General features: G+C 44.4%; 1 protein-coding gene across 1 annotated transcript; it reads left to right on the forward strand.

Moving 5' to 3' along the window:
* Window positions 1-542: 542 nt before the first annotated feature.
* On the forward strand, window positions 543-14,552 carry LOC137418785 (AP-3 complex subunit sigma-2). Its single transcript, XM_068126791.2, has 6 exons — window positions 543-813; window positions 5,737-5,828; window positions 6,101-6,212; window positions 8,747-8,818; window positions 10,533-10,640; window positions 13,522-14,552. Exons 1-6 carry the CDS (start codon window positions 745-747, stop codon window positions 13,648-13,650), a joined length of 582 nt encoding a protein of 193 aa, XP_067982892.1. The 5' UTR covers window positions 543-744; the 3' UTR covers window positions 13,651-14,552.
* The last annotated feature ends 966 nt before the right edge of the window (window positions 14,553-15,518 follow it).

The following is a 15,518-nucleotide window of genomic DNA, read 5'->3' on the forward strand; positions in this document are numbered from 1 at the left end:
TTTTCCTCCTGCCTCATGTTGAATAGAATCATTAATTATATAAATTATACTTATAGGTCCGTTATTTTCTAATTCTATTTCGCTGGAGCCTCATTTTTGGATCTAAATAAAATGATACGCTTTTGTATATCGAGATTTTTTAACGATTTCATTTTCATACCTCACTGGAAGCATTGAATGACTACAAAGTCCTAAGGTGGATGCTCGATCTGGGATTTAAAAGTAACATGTGGAAGTTTTTGGTGAAATTATGGTGAAAGTTCTAATCTCATGAGCAAATGGATATAAAGGAGGTGTCCATAACATAATTATCACTTTCTTCGTGTGGAGAAACGTTCGTCTTAGTTTTACAATTAACTTCAACACAAGCCCCATCAATTCTGCGCTATGATTGTTTATCCGTGCTACCAATATTCTGGCGACTTTTTTCTTCCATCTTTATTTTTATAAGAACTGACTGCCCGTAAAATCTGTTGGGTCATTGACGCCAAGCCCGAAACAACGTCGAGACGTCATTGAGGTGTATAGATCGTATTTTGTTTGTGTGGCTGGTTCCTCCCTTCTATTTATTCTTAAGTAATACGGTGGAGAAATACAACGACAATCGTTGTACGGATTTTAGCATCAACATAATCTCTAAAAATTGACATTCTTTAAACTTTAATCAGCTCGTAAAGCCGTGAGAGTGTACTACTAAAGTCGTGCCATTTTCCGGGGACCTGAGTTGTGTTCCTGGGGGCCGACATGATCAAGGCCATCCTGGTGTTTAACAATCATGGCAAGCCGCGTCTCACCAAGTTTTATCAGCGATATGTAAGTGCGACGAGGCTTGACCAAGTTACTAATGGGGTAGAGAGGCTGCTAGTGCTACCCAAAGGGAAGTGGCAATGGGAGTAGAGTATCACTATCAGTATGTACTCGATATAAAGGGGTCAGTAATAGAATACAGTTTAAAATGCTCGTCTATGAAATACAGTATATCAACTAAGAAAGAACATTTGTCTCTGGATAGTGGACTCTGCTTGTGGGAATATGAGGGCACAGCACGTGGTTTGGATGGGAGTGGTGGAAGAAGAAGTTAGGTTGGTGGAAGGGATGTACATAAGGGGACGAGGGGAAGAGTTTTGGTTGGTCCTGTGATGTCTGAGGGGTTCAGTTTGAACATCGGTTTGAGGCAGGGAAGCTCACTCAGCCCACTCCTGTTTGTCATGGTCATGGTGATGGTAAGCAGGAAGGTGAACATGAAAGATGTTCTGGGGAGGATATTGTATGTGAATGATCTGGTTGTTGTGGTAGGGAGTGGGTGGGAGATGCAGGAAATACTGGGGGAGTGGAAGGACTGAAAAAGTGAGAAACATGGGCTGAAAATGAGCATGGAGGTGATGTGGGTCGGGCGGCAGAGAAAAGAAATGAATATCAAGTTAGAGGGGAAAAGATCAGACGAGTAAATAGGTTTGAGTATCTATGGGGGGAACAGTGACCGGGGATGGTAAGACAGAGGCAGAGGTGCGGAGGAGGATTCAGGTGGGTCCTTCCTTTAAAAAAAATTCAGTTCCTTCCCTTTCCTCCATTTGTACAAACCTTCATGTTTCCAGCTCTTCTGCCCAACATCTGCCACCCGACCTTTGTATGGTGGCGATTTATGCAGTGAGAGGCTTACTCGGGTCCAACCTGCCTTCTCATCCTGGAAAGCCTAATCTACTGATGAGAACGTGCAGTCTCCCCACGAAGTTCATAACCATTTTGTTTCCATCCTCATATACACCAGAATTTGGAGTCTGCTGATCTGGATTGTGTTTCCATCCTCGGACACCAGATTTTTGAGTCTGCTGATCTCGATGCTACATACACAGCACATTGCACTGTGCTTTAGAGTTTTGCCTTTCCTCTGGATTTATAGAACTTTGCATGGTTCTGGTATAGAGAAGTTCTGAGCCATCTGATAGTAAGCCTCAGTTAGCGAGGCCTTAGAGCAGTAAAAAATTTGAGGAGGGGGTGGTGAGTTGGGATAGGCTGGTGAAGGTCTCTGAGATTTGTTCAAATTATGTTGGAAAGCTGGGAAGTTAACCACCTTTTAGATGACCCCGGCAGGTCTTCACTCCGAGGAGATTCTCTCTGACCGTATTGAGGATTTTGTTCCAGTAATATTTTTTCATTGGATGTGTTTCTGCCTTTGCTAACAATTATGATGTACACCTCAAATTCCTCCCTTTAAATAATAAAACATTTAGAGGCTTCATATTTTCTTCACTCTTCATATCAAGTGAGTTAGAGGCTTCGTATACAACAACAACAACATGCATTTTAAAGGCCATTTTCCCGACTAGAGCAGGGGTTAGCCTTGCGGTCCCCATGACAATCTTCTCCATTTTGCCCTATTTTCTGCATCTCTCCTTGTTAACCCCCTTGCCCGCATTTCTTCTTCCACCATCTTTAGCCAAGTCTTTCTCGGTCTTCCCCGTCCTCTACTTCCTTCTACATTCATTTCCATCACTCTTCTCAACCAGTCACTTTCATCCTTCCTCAACACATGACCAAACCATCTCAACCTGTTCCTCTTCACAGCATCAATCACAGGCTCTATTCCCATCATCTTTCTCAATTCATCATTTGTCTTCCTCTCTCTCAATGATACTCCGCACATCCGTCGAACCATTCGCATTTCCACCCTTTCAACCTTCGTTGCTGCTCTACGTTCATTACCCATGTCTCGCTCCCATAAATCATAACACTTCTCACACATGCAGCATACACCTTTCCCTTCAGCTTCAACGACACTCCCCTCATCATCAGCATGCCACTCAGTTCCCGAAACTTCTTCCGTGCACATTTCCTCTTGCAACCGTTGCTGAGTCTGATCCACCTCCATTCAGCGTGTCTCCGAGGTAGCAAAATGTTTTCACACCTTCCAGCTTCACGCCGTCTCCAAGATCCAACTCAACATTTCCTCCATCTGCAGCTCCCTCTGTGCACACCTTATATTTGAATGTAGCTGCCACACTGGTTAATGACCCTCTCAGACCACTACATTTTTGATGAACCCACTCAGCGCACATTGTACATTGAATGGAGTTCACTCCAACACCCTTCCGACACACAGCACAGGGCCACTTCCCAGTTCTTTCGACCTCACCACATGCTTTACCACTTGCCATCACCTTCGTCTTTCCGATATTCACCTTCAGACCTTTTGTCTCCATACATTCCTTCCACTTGTTCATCTTTTCCTTCAGTCCATCCATACTTTCCGCAATCAACACCAGATCATCTGCATACAACTCCCACGGTAAACCCTCCTTTACGTTCTGAGCCAGCACCTCCATCACAGCTACAAATAGTAGTGGACTTAGTACCGACCCCTGATGCACTCCCACCTTCACCTCAAACTCACCACTGTTCCCGTCCTTCGTCCTTACAGCTGTGCGCGCTCTTTTGTACATTGCCATCACTACTCTGATCAACCATTCCTCCACTCCTAACTTCCTCAATGCCCATGTCAATACTTTGCGTGGAACCCTAATGAATGCTTTCTCCAGATCAACAAACCCAAGAAACAACTTCTTCCTCTTCTCCCTGTACTTCTCCTGCAACTGCCTCACAATAAAAAGCGTGTCTGTCGTTCCTCTTCCTGGGATAAATCAAAACTGCATTTCGTCGATCTTCACTTTCTTCCTTATCCTCCTCTCCAACACCTTAATTCCATGCTCCAATAACTTTATTGCTCGGTACGAGCCACACTCCAGAGGGTCACCTTTCCCCTTGTATAGAGGGACGAGGGTACTCAGTTCCCAATCCACTGGAATGCGGCCTTCTTTCACCACCAGATTACAGATCTCTGTCATTCTCTTCACACCCCAACTTCCTGCTGCCTTCAACATATCTCCCACAACTCCCGTCGGCCCTCTCGCGTTTCTACCCTTCATTGCTTTTATCGCTTCCTCAACGTCCTTCTCAGTTATCTTCTCTGCCGGTCCTAAAACTGGGTTACTCTCTATGTTGCCATCCCATTCATTCTCTGTATTCAACAGCATTTCCATATATCTTTTCCATCTTCCTTTAATTCCATCTGGGTCGACAACGATTTGTCCCACTTCATCCTTCAAGCAACTCACCCCCATCACATCACACCTCTCTTTCGCTATCTGCTTTGCAATCCTGAATACTGCTTTCTGACCCTCTTCCGAATCCAAGCGTTCTCAGAACATTTTCCAACATGCCTCCTGCGCCTTTGCTACCTCTTTCTTTGCAGCCTTCCTGGCTGCCTTATAACTTTCATGCTCTGCTGTTTCTGCTCCCGTACCCTTCGCCTTCTGCCACTCCTTGAACTTCTTCCTCTTCTCGTCAATCCTCTTTCCAACTTCATCATCCCACCACCATGTTTCCGAGTGCCTCGGTGGTCCTTTTGTCCATCCACATACCTCACCAACGGCTCCCAACAGACTATCTTTCATTGACATCCAACCACTTTCAAGCTCAACCCCATCATCCTCGACCCTACTCAGCCTCTATTTTAATGCCTCCCTTACTTACTGTCACCTCTTTCAACCTCCACACCTTCATTCTCGGTTGGTACTTCACCCGCCGAGCTCTCCTCGCACCTTTCACCCTGATGTCGCAGACAACCAAGTGGTGCTGTGAAACAGCCTCCTCCCCCGGGATCACCTTTGTGTCCCGGAGGTGCCCCCTATCTCGCCTACGCACCATCAGGTAGTCAACGGTTGTCGTCGACCCACCTGACGTGTATGTAACAAGCTTATTATCCTCTTTTTGGAACTGAGTATAACAAATCAGCTCCATCAGCAAACTCCAAAATCCTTTCACCTTCTCCATTTCTCACAGCATATCCATAACCCCCATGAACTCCCTCAAAACCATCCATACTCCTTCCCACATGTCCATTTAGGTCTCCTCCTACCACAACAACTTCCTCATCTTTCACGTTTTCCATCAGCTTCTCTATCGCATACCAGAACTTGTCCTTCTCTTCATCGCTTTGACCAACCTGCGGAGCATATCCCGAGATGACGTTCACCAAGAGCTTTCCAATCATCATTTTCACCATCATCAACCTATCACTCACTCTCGTCACACTCACCACACTGTCTACAAACTCCTCAGAAAACAGGACACCAACACCATTCACGCCCTCTGGGCACCCTTGCCACATAAACTTGTTTTTCTGTCCCTGCCTACCCTTCACCATTCTCACACCACTTCCCTTCCATCTCGTCTCTTGCACACAACATATGTCCACTCTTCTTCTGACCAATACTTCCACCACTTCTCCTGATCTCCCTGTCATTGTCCCTACATTCCATGTCCCAAACCTCAGAAACCGATCTCCACTTCGGGCTGTACCCTGCCCATATGTAGTTGTAATTTTCATGGTTCTCTTTTTGAGGCAATGTTTTTATGGCCGAATGCCCTTCCTGACGCCCTGACGCTTCGTATCCTGGTTCTACTTGGCAGTAAGCACACCACGTGATGGCAAAGGTTACCACATGGTTTCTTTTTGTCACAAACAACGATGTATGCTCAACGTTAAACAATTTTGTATGCTCATTATAATACGTGGCAATTCCTGAGCTTTCTTATTTAAGGAATGTGGTCATCGTAATTTAATCCATATCTGATAATGATGCCATCTTCCTTGGTCACTTACTTGATTTTCCACTGATGTGACCCCTCTCCCCCCTCAACCCCACATGCCGGATTCCCACCACTCATTTACTCAAGAGTGAAGAAATGCAACAGCAAATTGTTCGTGAGACATTCCACCTGGTATCGAAACGCGATGACAACGTGTGCAACTTCTTGGAAGGTGGAACGTACGTTGGCGCACTTTAAACAGCACCTGCATTTATCAAAAACTGGGTGATTGTAAATGATTGTAATGAGCTGAAAAACATTTCGGTATTTGATGTTTTATTGCTTTACTATGGCCTAAAGGGATAACCTAAACTCCTAAAGTAAGCGTGTCATATTTGTAGGAGATGGTCTTGTTATGCTCGTGCCGTAATTGAGCGAGTTTACCCATAACTGTTTTCTATGCGGGTCTGATTCTCTCGCCCTTGTTCACCTTTGAACTTCCTGGTTGCAGGCTCATTGGTGGCTCGGACTACAAGCTGATTTACCGGCATTATGCCACGCTGTACTTTGTGTTCTGCGTCGACTCATCCGAGAGCGAGCTTGGCATTCTGGACCTTATCCAGGTGCCTCATTTCACTTCCTTAGTTTTGCATGGGCTTGTCTACATCTTTGGTAACTTTGCTAAGAAGGGATGTATTGGTGGGGGGAGGAATTTTGCAAAAATACTTCAAATATACAAGCTCAAAATGGCTTTGTATATTTATTAATCTGGCTGAAGTTATCTCTTGGTTAAAAATTGCTAATGCGTGTAACATAGCTCTAGAATTGTTAAGCTGGCAAATAATTTAACAGCTTACTTCTAGTAAGGCAGCTGTTGCTTTAGTGGTTAAAGTGGCTAGCTTGAGATCTTAGGGTCCTGAATTTGAGCCCCCTGTCATGCCTTAAAATAACACCAGGTGGGTTGACTCAGCCTGTCATCCTTATGAGGTCAACAAAACGAGTACCAGCTTACTGGGAAGAATGAGCCATTGGAGTATCCTGCGTTTGAGCGGCGACCCGTACAGGGTTGTGCCCCTTTATCAAGGATAAACTGTCTCAGCAGCCATGGGCGTATGAAGATGTGAAAGGAGTGGTTCTTCCTAGTTCTCGTGAAAGTTGTAATAAGGGTTGTTATTTGCTGTAAAACACTTTAAAACTAAAATCCTCACAGATTATATCCAGATGGGTTATTTCAGTTAGATGGATGACTGGGAAGTTTCTGAGAAGACGGAGGGATGGACCACACTCAGTGGCATAGTTAGAGTGGTTAGAGATTCGTGGTTAGAGTCCACTCCGAGTCTGAGGGGTCGGCATTTTGATTCGACACTTGGCCAGGTCTCATAGCAAAGACCTTTAAAATGGTGTTTGTTGCTGCCTTATTTTATGCTCAGAATTTAAAGGCTAGAGCATGAACAAACTCCCTCAGTGGGCATCCCTGGGGGGAGAAAGGATGGGATGGAGAGAGGAAGAAATTTCTCCTTCATTGTCCAAAGATGGTGTCGCCGATACCCAGAACTTGCTTTGGGAAGTTGCATAATTTCCTCTAGCTCAGCGCCTGTTTTTCTGAGGTCTGCCTGGTGTTCCGTCTATTTGTATGTGTGTCATTTGTGTTTTTTTCCTCCATACATAGTCAAGGCTCATGGAAGAGCTAGTACACTCAACGGATCAGGATGTAACCGACAAAATCAGTTGGCAAAACATGCTTGCATGGGCTGGACAACATGGATATAGAAGGAAACTCCAAGGAGGGAAAATGGGAAAATTGGAAGGAGGAGGGACTTGGGTGGGGTTAACGAAGGTAGAAAAGATCATGGTTTAGGATTGGGCATGATCTGAGATGGTGGTGAACAGCTGTCTTGAAGACCTGGAGGGAAGAATGAGATTGTTGATGTGGTAATAAAGTATTGAATCTTGAATTGAAGAGGACGTGGAAGTTAATTCCACAGGTGGGAAAAAGAGGAACAAACTAGTGGAGGTGAGCAGTGATCTTGGATTTAGGTAGTTTCACCGGAAGGGGTTTACGCTGGACCGTGTGAGTCCTGCAGAAACCTCGGGGGTGTGGGAGTAGAACAAATCGTGGAAAGAGCAGAGAGTGCAAGACCAGTCAGGAGACGGTAGAAGACAGTGTTGGACAAGTGGCGAACAAAGATTAGACAAAGATTCCAGTGTTGTAGCTTGTCCATGAACCCTCTGACATACTATGCGCTGTTACAGAATGACGATTCTGCCAATGCAATTTCCTGGCAAGGGTTATGATGGGTAGTTTGCCATTGCTTTCCCAGCAGAAGTTAGGGCAGGAATTTGTAATTTGGCCAGGGTGCCAGCGATAGCTTGTCTACTCTTTGCGAAGGACACCGTGGGATCTTTAACATCCATCAACTAATGCTGGCTAGCAGACAGGATGCTCATTTTAACGTCCATCCGAGGGACGGCACGCACATTGGTGAATCACCCTGCCTTTAACCACAAGTATGACAATTTATAACTGTTTTGGGATTTGACCCCAAGCTAGACGGCTTTCAGAGGAGTGTGCGTACCTCTAGGCCATCCTACCAGCTCCCATGAACCGTAGACCCTGTTAAATAAAAACAACTGTGCTAATTAATGATTTACTGTGTATTTATTTCTTCTATTCATATTTAAAGGTGTTGAATGAGGGTGGCTTCCGTTTATGGAGCTGTAATTGAACGTTCATCGTTTAAATTAATACCGATAATTATTTCATTTTGAAGAAATGTATGAAGCACTAAATGTTTTGTATGCAGCCTGTGGCTGCTGGTTGCATCATCTTCTGGAAGTGCGGCTGTGCTGCTGATGCAGTGCCCATTACCAGTAAGCTGGTACTCATTTTGCCGACCTCGGAGGGTGACAGGCTGAGTCCACCCATATGGTGTTGTTTAACAGTAGGACAGGAGCTCAAACTCAAGACCCTAATATCTTAAGCCAGCCACCTTAACCGTTAAGCCAACACCAGGCTTACTTAATGAATAAACCTGGTTTATAAACAGGAAAACTGAAAAAGGCCTTTTTGTACTTGAATCTGTTCAGCCCTCAAGGTGTAGTGAGTGGATCACGATGCACACCATTTGATGTACACTCCTTTTTCTTAAACCGTCAGGTTTTTGTCGAGACGCTGGACAAGTGCTTTGAGAACGTGTGTGAACTTGACCTCATTTTCCACATGGACAAGGTGCGTATACTGTACCTCATCTGACCTGTCACCCTCATGACTCATGAGCTGAAAATGTGAACACCTTTACATACCTATATGGTAATGTAGTGTTGTGGTTTTGAGAACCCACACTTGTATATAAATTCTCATCATTAAAGGTTAAAGGTAGCACCCTAGTTAGTCCACAAGCAACACGTAGGCCACCATAGAACTTCAGTTATTTCATTATTATGTGTTTTAGATAAGGCCGTGTTTCCAATCGTTGAATCTGTGTTGCGTCAATTAAATAAGAGTAGGCCCATTCCGTCCATTTTTGCCAACCTCTCTCTCCAAGCGATGCCATTACGCGCCTCTGCCAGCAGCGTTCGCTGCCTTAGCGCTCGCTCAAACGCCGCCATAAACCATGCGGTTAGGCCCGAGAAGGGGCGGAACGCCGAGAAGGTGTGGCCACGTCAGCCAGTCATCGAAGGCGTGGCCGGTAAGCCCTCACCAGCCAACCAGGGCTGAAGGAGCATCACCGACGGGCGTGGCTTTTTGGCACGCGGAGCGATCTTTGCTCGCATTATATAAGCGCGAACGCAAAGCCCTTTCACGGACTTACGCTGAGTTGGAGGCGCGCGCATTACCGAGAGGACTCGGACTCGGACTTACTGTGGGAGAGAGCTCACCTTCACCACGGGACTTGCGTGCGCACGACATTGATCACAGAACTAATTGGGAGAGCGCACCTTTTCAAAGGAGGACTTGAGAGAGAGAGAGAGAGAGAGACAGAGACAGAGACAGAGACAGAGAGAGAGAGAGAGAGAGAGAGAGAGAGAGAGAGAGAGAGAGAGAAAAAGAGAAAGAGAAAGAGAGAGAGAGAGAGAAAGAAAGAGAAAAAGAAAGAGAAAAAGAAAGAAAGAGCAAGAGCGCGAGCGCTTGCCACAAGCGTGCATTTATTACGTACGCCGCAGCATCCCATCCTCCCCCGTTATATAAACTGTCCGCTCGCGTCCAACTATGCGCGGAGCTGCCTGCCGGGTTTCGCCCGCTGGACTGGAGCCGACTGGAGGCTGGACGCCATCACCGGACCCTCTACCTGACCATCCACCAGCTACAATCCCCGTGTGAGTGTGTATGTTTGTCCTGGGGTATTAGAATAAGACTGTTTTAAGACTGCCCTGTGTTCTGCTTCTTCCTCTTCCTCTCCTGTACATCCTTTTGTTTCCTCTTCTTTCTGTACATTTGTGAATAAACCCATCTTTGTTCTTCCTATACTCTGGTTTCCTCTCCATCCGATCGCATCCGTCCTTTCTGTCATTGGGTAAACGTGGCACGATTGAAACCGCTAGAATCGGGTTAGTCGCATTGTTAACGGCTCGGATCGCGGATTGCTATCCGCTCGGCATATTCCATCGTATCCGTGGTTCGAGCGGGAGTTATTTCCCTGCTTCACGGTCGGGTTAGTAATTAGGTATTTGGGACTAAATTGACCAATCACCCTACCTAATACCGACTGGAAGGAGCGTATAACCCTCAGGACTCGGGTCGGCCAGATAACAAGATAAGGGGATTAACCCCCCCCCCGCCCCCCCCCCCCCTTGATAAGGGGAGCGCCGACGTCCGAGATCCGCAACAGTAGCAATACGAACCATCCGATGTGATTTGGGGAGGATGAGATGGTGAAATAGACCCGGTGTTGAACAATCCCCGGACTCGGTGGATGCTATCAAATTGTGCTCGGTTGTTACAGGTACAGTACATCCTGAATGAGATGGTCCTGGGTGGAATGGTGCTGGAGACCAACATGAACGAGATTGTTTCACAGATTGAGGCGCAAAACAAACTGGAGAAATCGGAGGTGAGGTCCAATTGACAGTAATGCGTCGAAAAGGGCGACTCTTAATCTTGTTTGGAGTTATGTAGTCAACCTTTAATCTTGTTTAGCTCACCTGGAACGTCGTTCCGGGGAGCTTATGCGATGGTGTGTCGTCCATCTGTCAGTCCGTAAACACTTGCAACTTTTCCGAAACTGCTGATGTGATTGTGACAAAACTTGGCACAAATGATATTGGGTATGTTTTGGCTGAAGTTTGTTCATGGCATTAACACAATCGGGAGTTCAAGGGGGTCTACCGGGTGTCAGTGGGTCCAGGTTTGACCCCCCCCCCCAAAAATAGGTATTTGCTTTTTCCTCTGAAACTACACACACAATTTTGATGAAACCTAACCACAACCTTTATCACGCATGTTGTACCAAAGTTTGTTCACAGCATTTAAAAAATCGGGTCCAAAAGAGGTCTACAGAGGGAGGGGAGGGCGTCCCCCCCCCCCCCAACCCCTACCACCCCAAAGTAGGTATTTGCTTTTTTCTATGAAACTACACACACAATTTCAATGAACTTGACCACCTTCATCACCCGTGATGTATCAATGTTTGTTCAAAGCATGAGAAAAATTGGGGTCTGAGGAGAGGTACACGGTGGGGAGGTTGCCCCCTAAAATAGGTATTTTTTGGTTTTTAAAAGTCTTCTGATTATGTTGATATGATTCTACATGAATGAATGAATGAATGATCGTTTTAAGGCCATTTTCCCCGCTAGAGCGGGGGTTAGCCTTGCGGGCCCCATGACAATCATGGTTCCCTGTTTGAGGCAATGTTTTTATGGCCAGATGCCCTTCCTGGCGCCAACCCTTAGGCGCCTCTTACGATGCGCAGGGATACAGTGTACCTATTCTAACCGGGGTACACACCGGGATCATTCATCCCAGCAAGCTGGTACTCAATTTGCCGACCTCGGAAGGATGACAGGCTGAGTCAACCCCCCTGGTGTTAATTTAGCGATCGACCGGGATTCGAACCCAGGATCCTAAGATCCCAAGCCGGCACCCTAACCGCTAAGCCAACACCAGGCTCAAGGGGGTTTTATTTCTACATGCTGCCCAGTTTTCTAGTAACCATTGAAATTGGTTTAAAACACTGTGATACTGTTTAAAATACCTTTAGGCAATGTAGTACACTGCTTTATTCTACCAGCTGAGCACCCAGGGGTATTGCCCCTATTTTTAAAAAAAATGAAGAACCAATAATTTATCTGAAAAAGTCTCTCATCATGAAACAAAATGACAGAACCTGGTGTATCACTTAACACTTAAGTTTTTAGATGACCCACAATCAGTTTTTAGAAGGTTCATTGTGATATTTTTTGAATGGTTTAAAATAGGCATGGGAAACCTCAAGCCCACAGGCCAGATAGGGCCCATCGCATGTTTTGATCGGGTTTGAATTCCGACCCTGCTATAAACTTCCATCCTGGTGTTTGACAGGCAGGGTGATTTATCAATGTGTGTGTTCTGTCCCTCGGCTGGACGGGCAACCTGTCTGCTGTCTGCTTGGTCAACCTGTCTGCAACAGGACAAACCTGTCTGCTTGGTTGATGTTAAATATCCCACAATGTCCTTCGGAAGTGATGGTGAGCTATAACCAGCACCTTGAACAAATTACAAATCCCTGCTCTTGCAGTCAATGAGTCGAATATCCTGTGGCGGAGTGGTGACCCGTCCAGGCTGTAACCCTAGTGGCCTAGTTGCAATTAAACTTCCTTGGCAGCTCTGTGCACCTAATGGTGCAAGAAGGAAAAGAAGAATTATGTAGGAATATTAAAAGTCACACAATTTCTTTCCCAAGAAATGTCATAACTTATTTAATGTTTATAAGTCGTATGTAACCGTATCCTACAAGCAATAGCAATCAGTCTTTACAGGAAGTGAACAGGGAGGCAGAAAGTACTAGCTTCGCAACCATGCATGTGGTCTGTATATTAGTACAGATTTTTGCCAGTGTACAACCTTGTAGTTTTGAGATAAAGTGAATATAAACAAGAATTTTTTTGTATTACTATTTCCTTTAAAAAAAAATGTCTGAACAGTTTGAGATAAAAAGCAGTGAAATAAGTGAATATACTTTTTATATAATTGGCCGTAGTTGAATAATGGCGAACGTTAAGAAGCGGAAAGTTGACTCTATCTTGAATGAATGAATCTGACAAGATCAGTGGCAATAGTGGTGGCAGGACTTTGTTTGGCACAAACTGAACTGCATGGTTAAATTAGAGATAAACCTGCCTTTTTTGTAGTTGGGCTGGAGTATGGTAATAGGCAATTATCTGAAATCCTTACCCAGCTATAAACTACCATCCTGCTGTTTCGCAGGCAGGATAAGGAATTTATGTGTGTGCCATCCCTTGGATGTACATTAAGCCGGAGGACACGTGCACCAGCACTGGGATGGTGGTTGACGTTGCCGATTGTTCGGTGGTTTAAAATTATAAACTCGTGCCCAAATCACCTCCAGTCGATTAACCTATGTCAGAGTGACGACCAGTGTCAGATGTCCAGGATTGATTCTTACCAAAAATAGTCTTTCGCCGACTTGTGATAGGCCCCCACAGCTCTGTAAAGGGTGGAGGCTTCTCATTAATTGCGACAGTACGATAATGGACTTAAATCTGGAATGCAAGATTTAGTTGTAACTTCCCTATGAATATTTATTTTCTGGGACAGGAAATTGCTCCTATACAACAGTTGCTGTTTAATTCATAAAGGACTTGTAGATTGGATGATGGCACAGTGGAAGGGATTGTATTTGGGAGGGAGGCAGGTATTATTTATAAATACAAATGTAGCTGGGAAATGCCTAATGCTAACATGTTGAAGTACTGAATGCTATCTATGCCTTTCAGGCTGGCTTGGCTGCTGCCCCTGCTCGTGCTGTCTCCGCTGTAAAGAATATCAATCTTCCTGAGATGCCCCGCAATATCAATTTTGGAGACCTGAATTTCAAGGTCCCAAACCTTCCCTCCTTCAAGTGACCCTGTGTTGTTTTTTTTGTTTTTTTCATTCCACTTGCCTCTCAATACCCATAAATCTCCAACACTACCAATCGAGGTGGTTTATTGGGCAATTGGCCATCACAGATAAAGAAAGATACAAGTAGTGGATTCTGTGTTGAACTCAAAAGGTAAAAAAAACATTTTGTTTCAACTTGAAAAATTAAATGAACAAATAAACACCCTGTTTTTGAGACCTGATTGAAATCCAACCCTTGGTGTTAGCCATTCGTCCACCTTCGCACACGTCGTACCTCGAGCAATTCCGCACGTCCTCGTTGATGTGTATGTACAAGCAGTATTCAACCGTTCACCGGTCTGTTTATGAACTTGATGGACAAATTGCTTGAGAGCATCAAATCCCATTAAAGTCATTTCTGGTGAAGATTCGATTTCGGATTATTGTGTTTGAGACATAGTCGTAAATCGTTATCAACCACGGGATATCGATACCAGCAAGGTTGGATGTAAATAAGTGCTGAACACCTTTTGGATTGTTGGCTGTGGAGTGAAATTGTTTGCTTTAAAGAACATGCGGCATGCTTTTCAATGTTTGTTTTTTTTTGTAATGGAAATCAATTGGTCACAGTGTACATTTTGAAATTTTGCTTAATTCGGTGTTGGAGGACCAGTAACAAGGCTAAAATATGCTTTTTTAATCATTCCTCATACTGTAAAAAAATTACCGGTGCAGTCGTTGCTTTTCACTCTCCTGGCACATTGATTATGTCGCTCAAGTCGTTTCGACGCGAAGCTGCCATTGGCACCGTGCGTGCTTTCTGTCAAGATTAGGATTCTTGCTTGTATCGATTCTTTGCTGTTTCTTTCAAAAAAATGTTGACGTGTGATTTGCCTATTAAAAAGTGAAAGCTTTCGGAACACTCCATCAATCGCATCCTCGCATACTTTGTACGCGCAATGCATGGGTTCGAGCAAACTGGAAGCTTTTTTGACTGAAAGGTTTGACTTTTTTTTTGGAATTTTGCCCAATATTTTTCAACGGTGGTTTATTTTCGAAATGAAATCCTAATCAGTTAGCTTATTTGGAACTTTTTTTTTTCAAAAAATGTGAAATATTTCGTGATGTCTGTAAAATGTTTTTTTTTTGTTTGTTTGTTTTTTCAATAAATTTTAATTCATAAATGTCAATTCTCCCCTCTTTCCTTTTATACCCTCCTTGGATCTTGTACTTGTGTCGGTACCATTAGCATCATCATACAGGGTGTCCCATAAGTCTGGGAACCAGAGGGCAAAATAAATGATTCTTTTTTTTTTTTACTTATGAATAAAGAAGTGTTTTTTTTTCCTACTTTTAGACTTATGGGATGGTTGCAGACTTATGGGACACCCTGTATAATGGGGCTATGGTGAATGTGTGTATGTATGTATCATCTACTCCTCAGACGATTTGACCTAGGAAGCTGACACTTTCAGAGATTAATGGGGGCACCCTGAAGGTATGCATGTGCAAGTTTTGTTTTTCAAGTTTTGAAAAAAAAAATGTTTTTGCCCATCTTGGCATTTTCTTCCTTTGTTGGTGAGGGGGGTTGTAATTGCAATTATCCAGGCTATATAACCACAATATGCATGTTTTTTGCTTCATGTACGTAACATAGGTTATTTCTATTTTCTGGAGCGATTAAGGCAGTGAGCTGTTGCCTATACACTGCCCAAATAAAGGGTTGTGTTAGAACGTGTTGCACGCTTGGAACGCGATCGCCCATAGGGTGGGTACCCTGCCGGTATGTAAAACATAATTAGGCATGTCACATCAAGACATTGCAATCTTCGATCAGAAAAACGTTCGTGTTTGAAAAGAACGATGTCCGCTTTGATTAATAGCTGGGCAG

Source organism: Myxine glutinosa, chromosome 10, assembly GCF_964187855.1.
Source record: "Myxine glutinosa chromosome 10, kmMyxGlut1.1, whole genome shotgun sequence".
NCBI classification, from domain to species: domain Eukaryota; kingdom Metazoa; phylum Chordata; class Myxini; order Myxiniformes; family Myxinidae; genus Myxine; species Myxine glutinosa.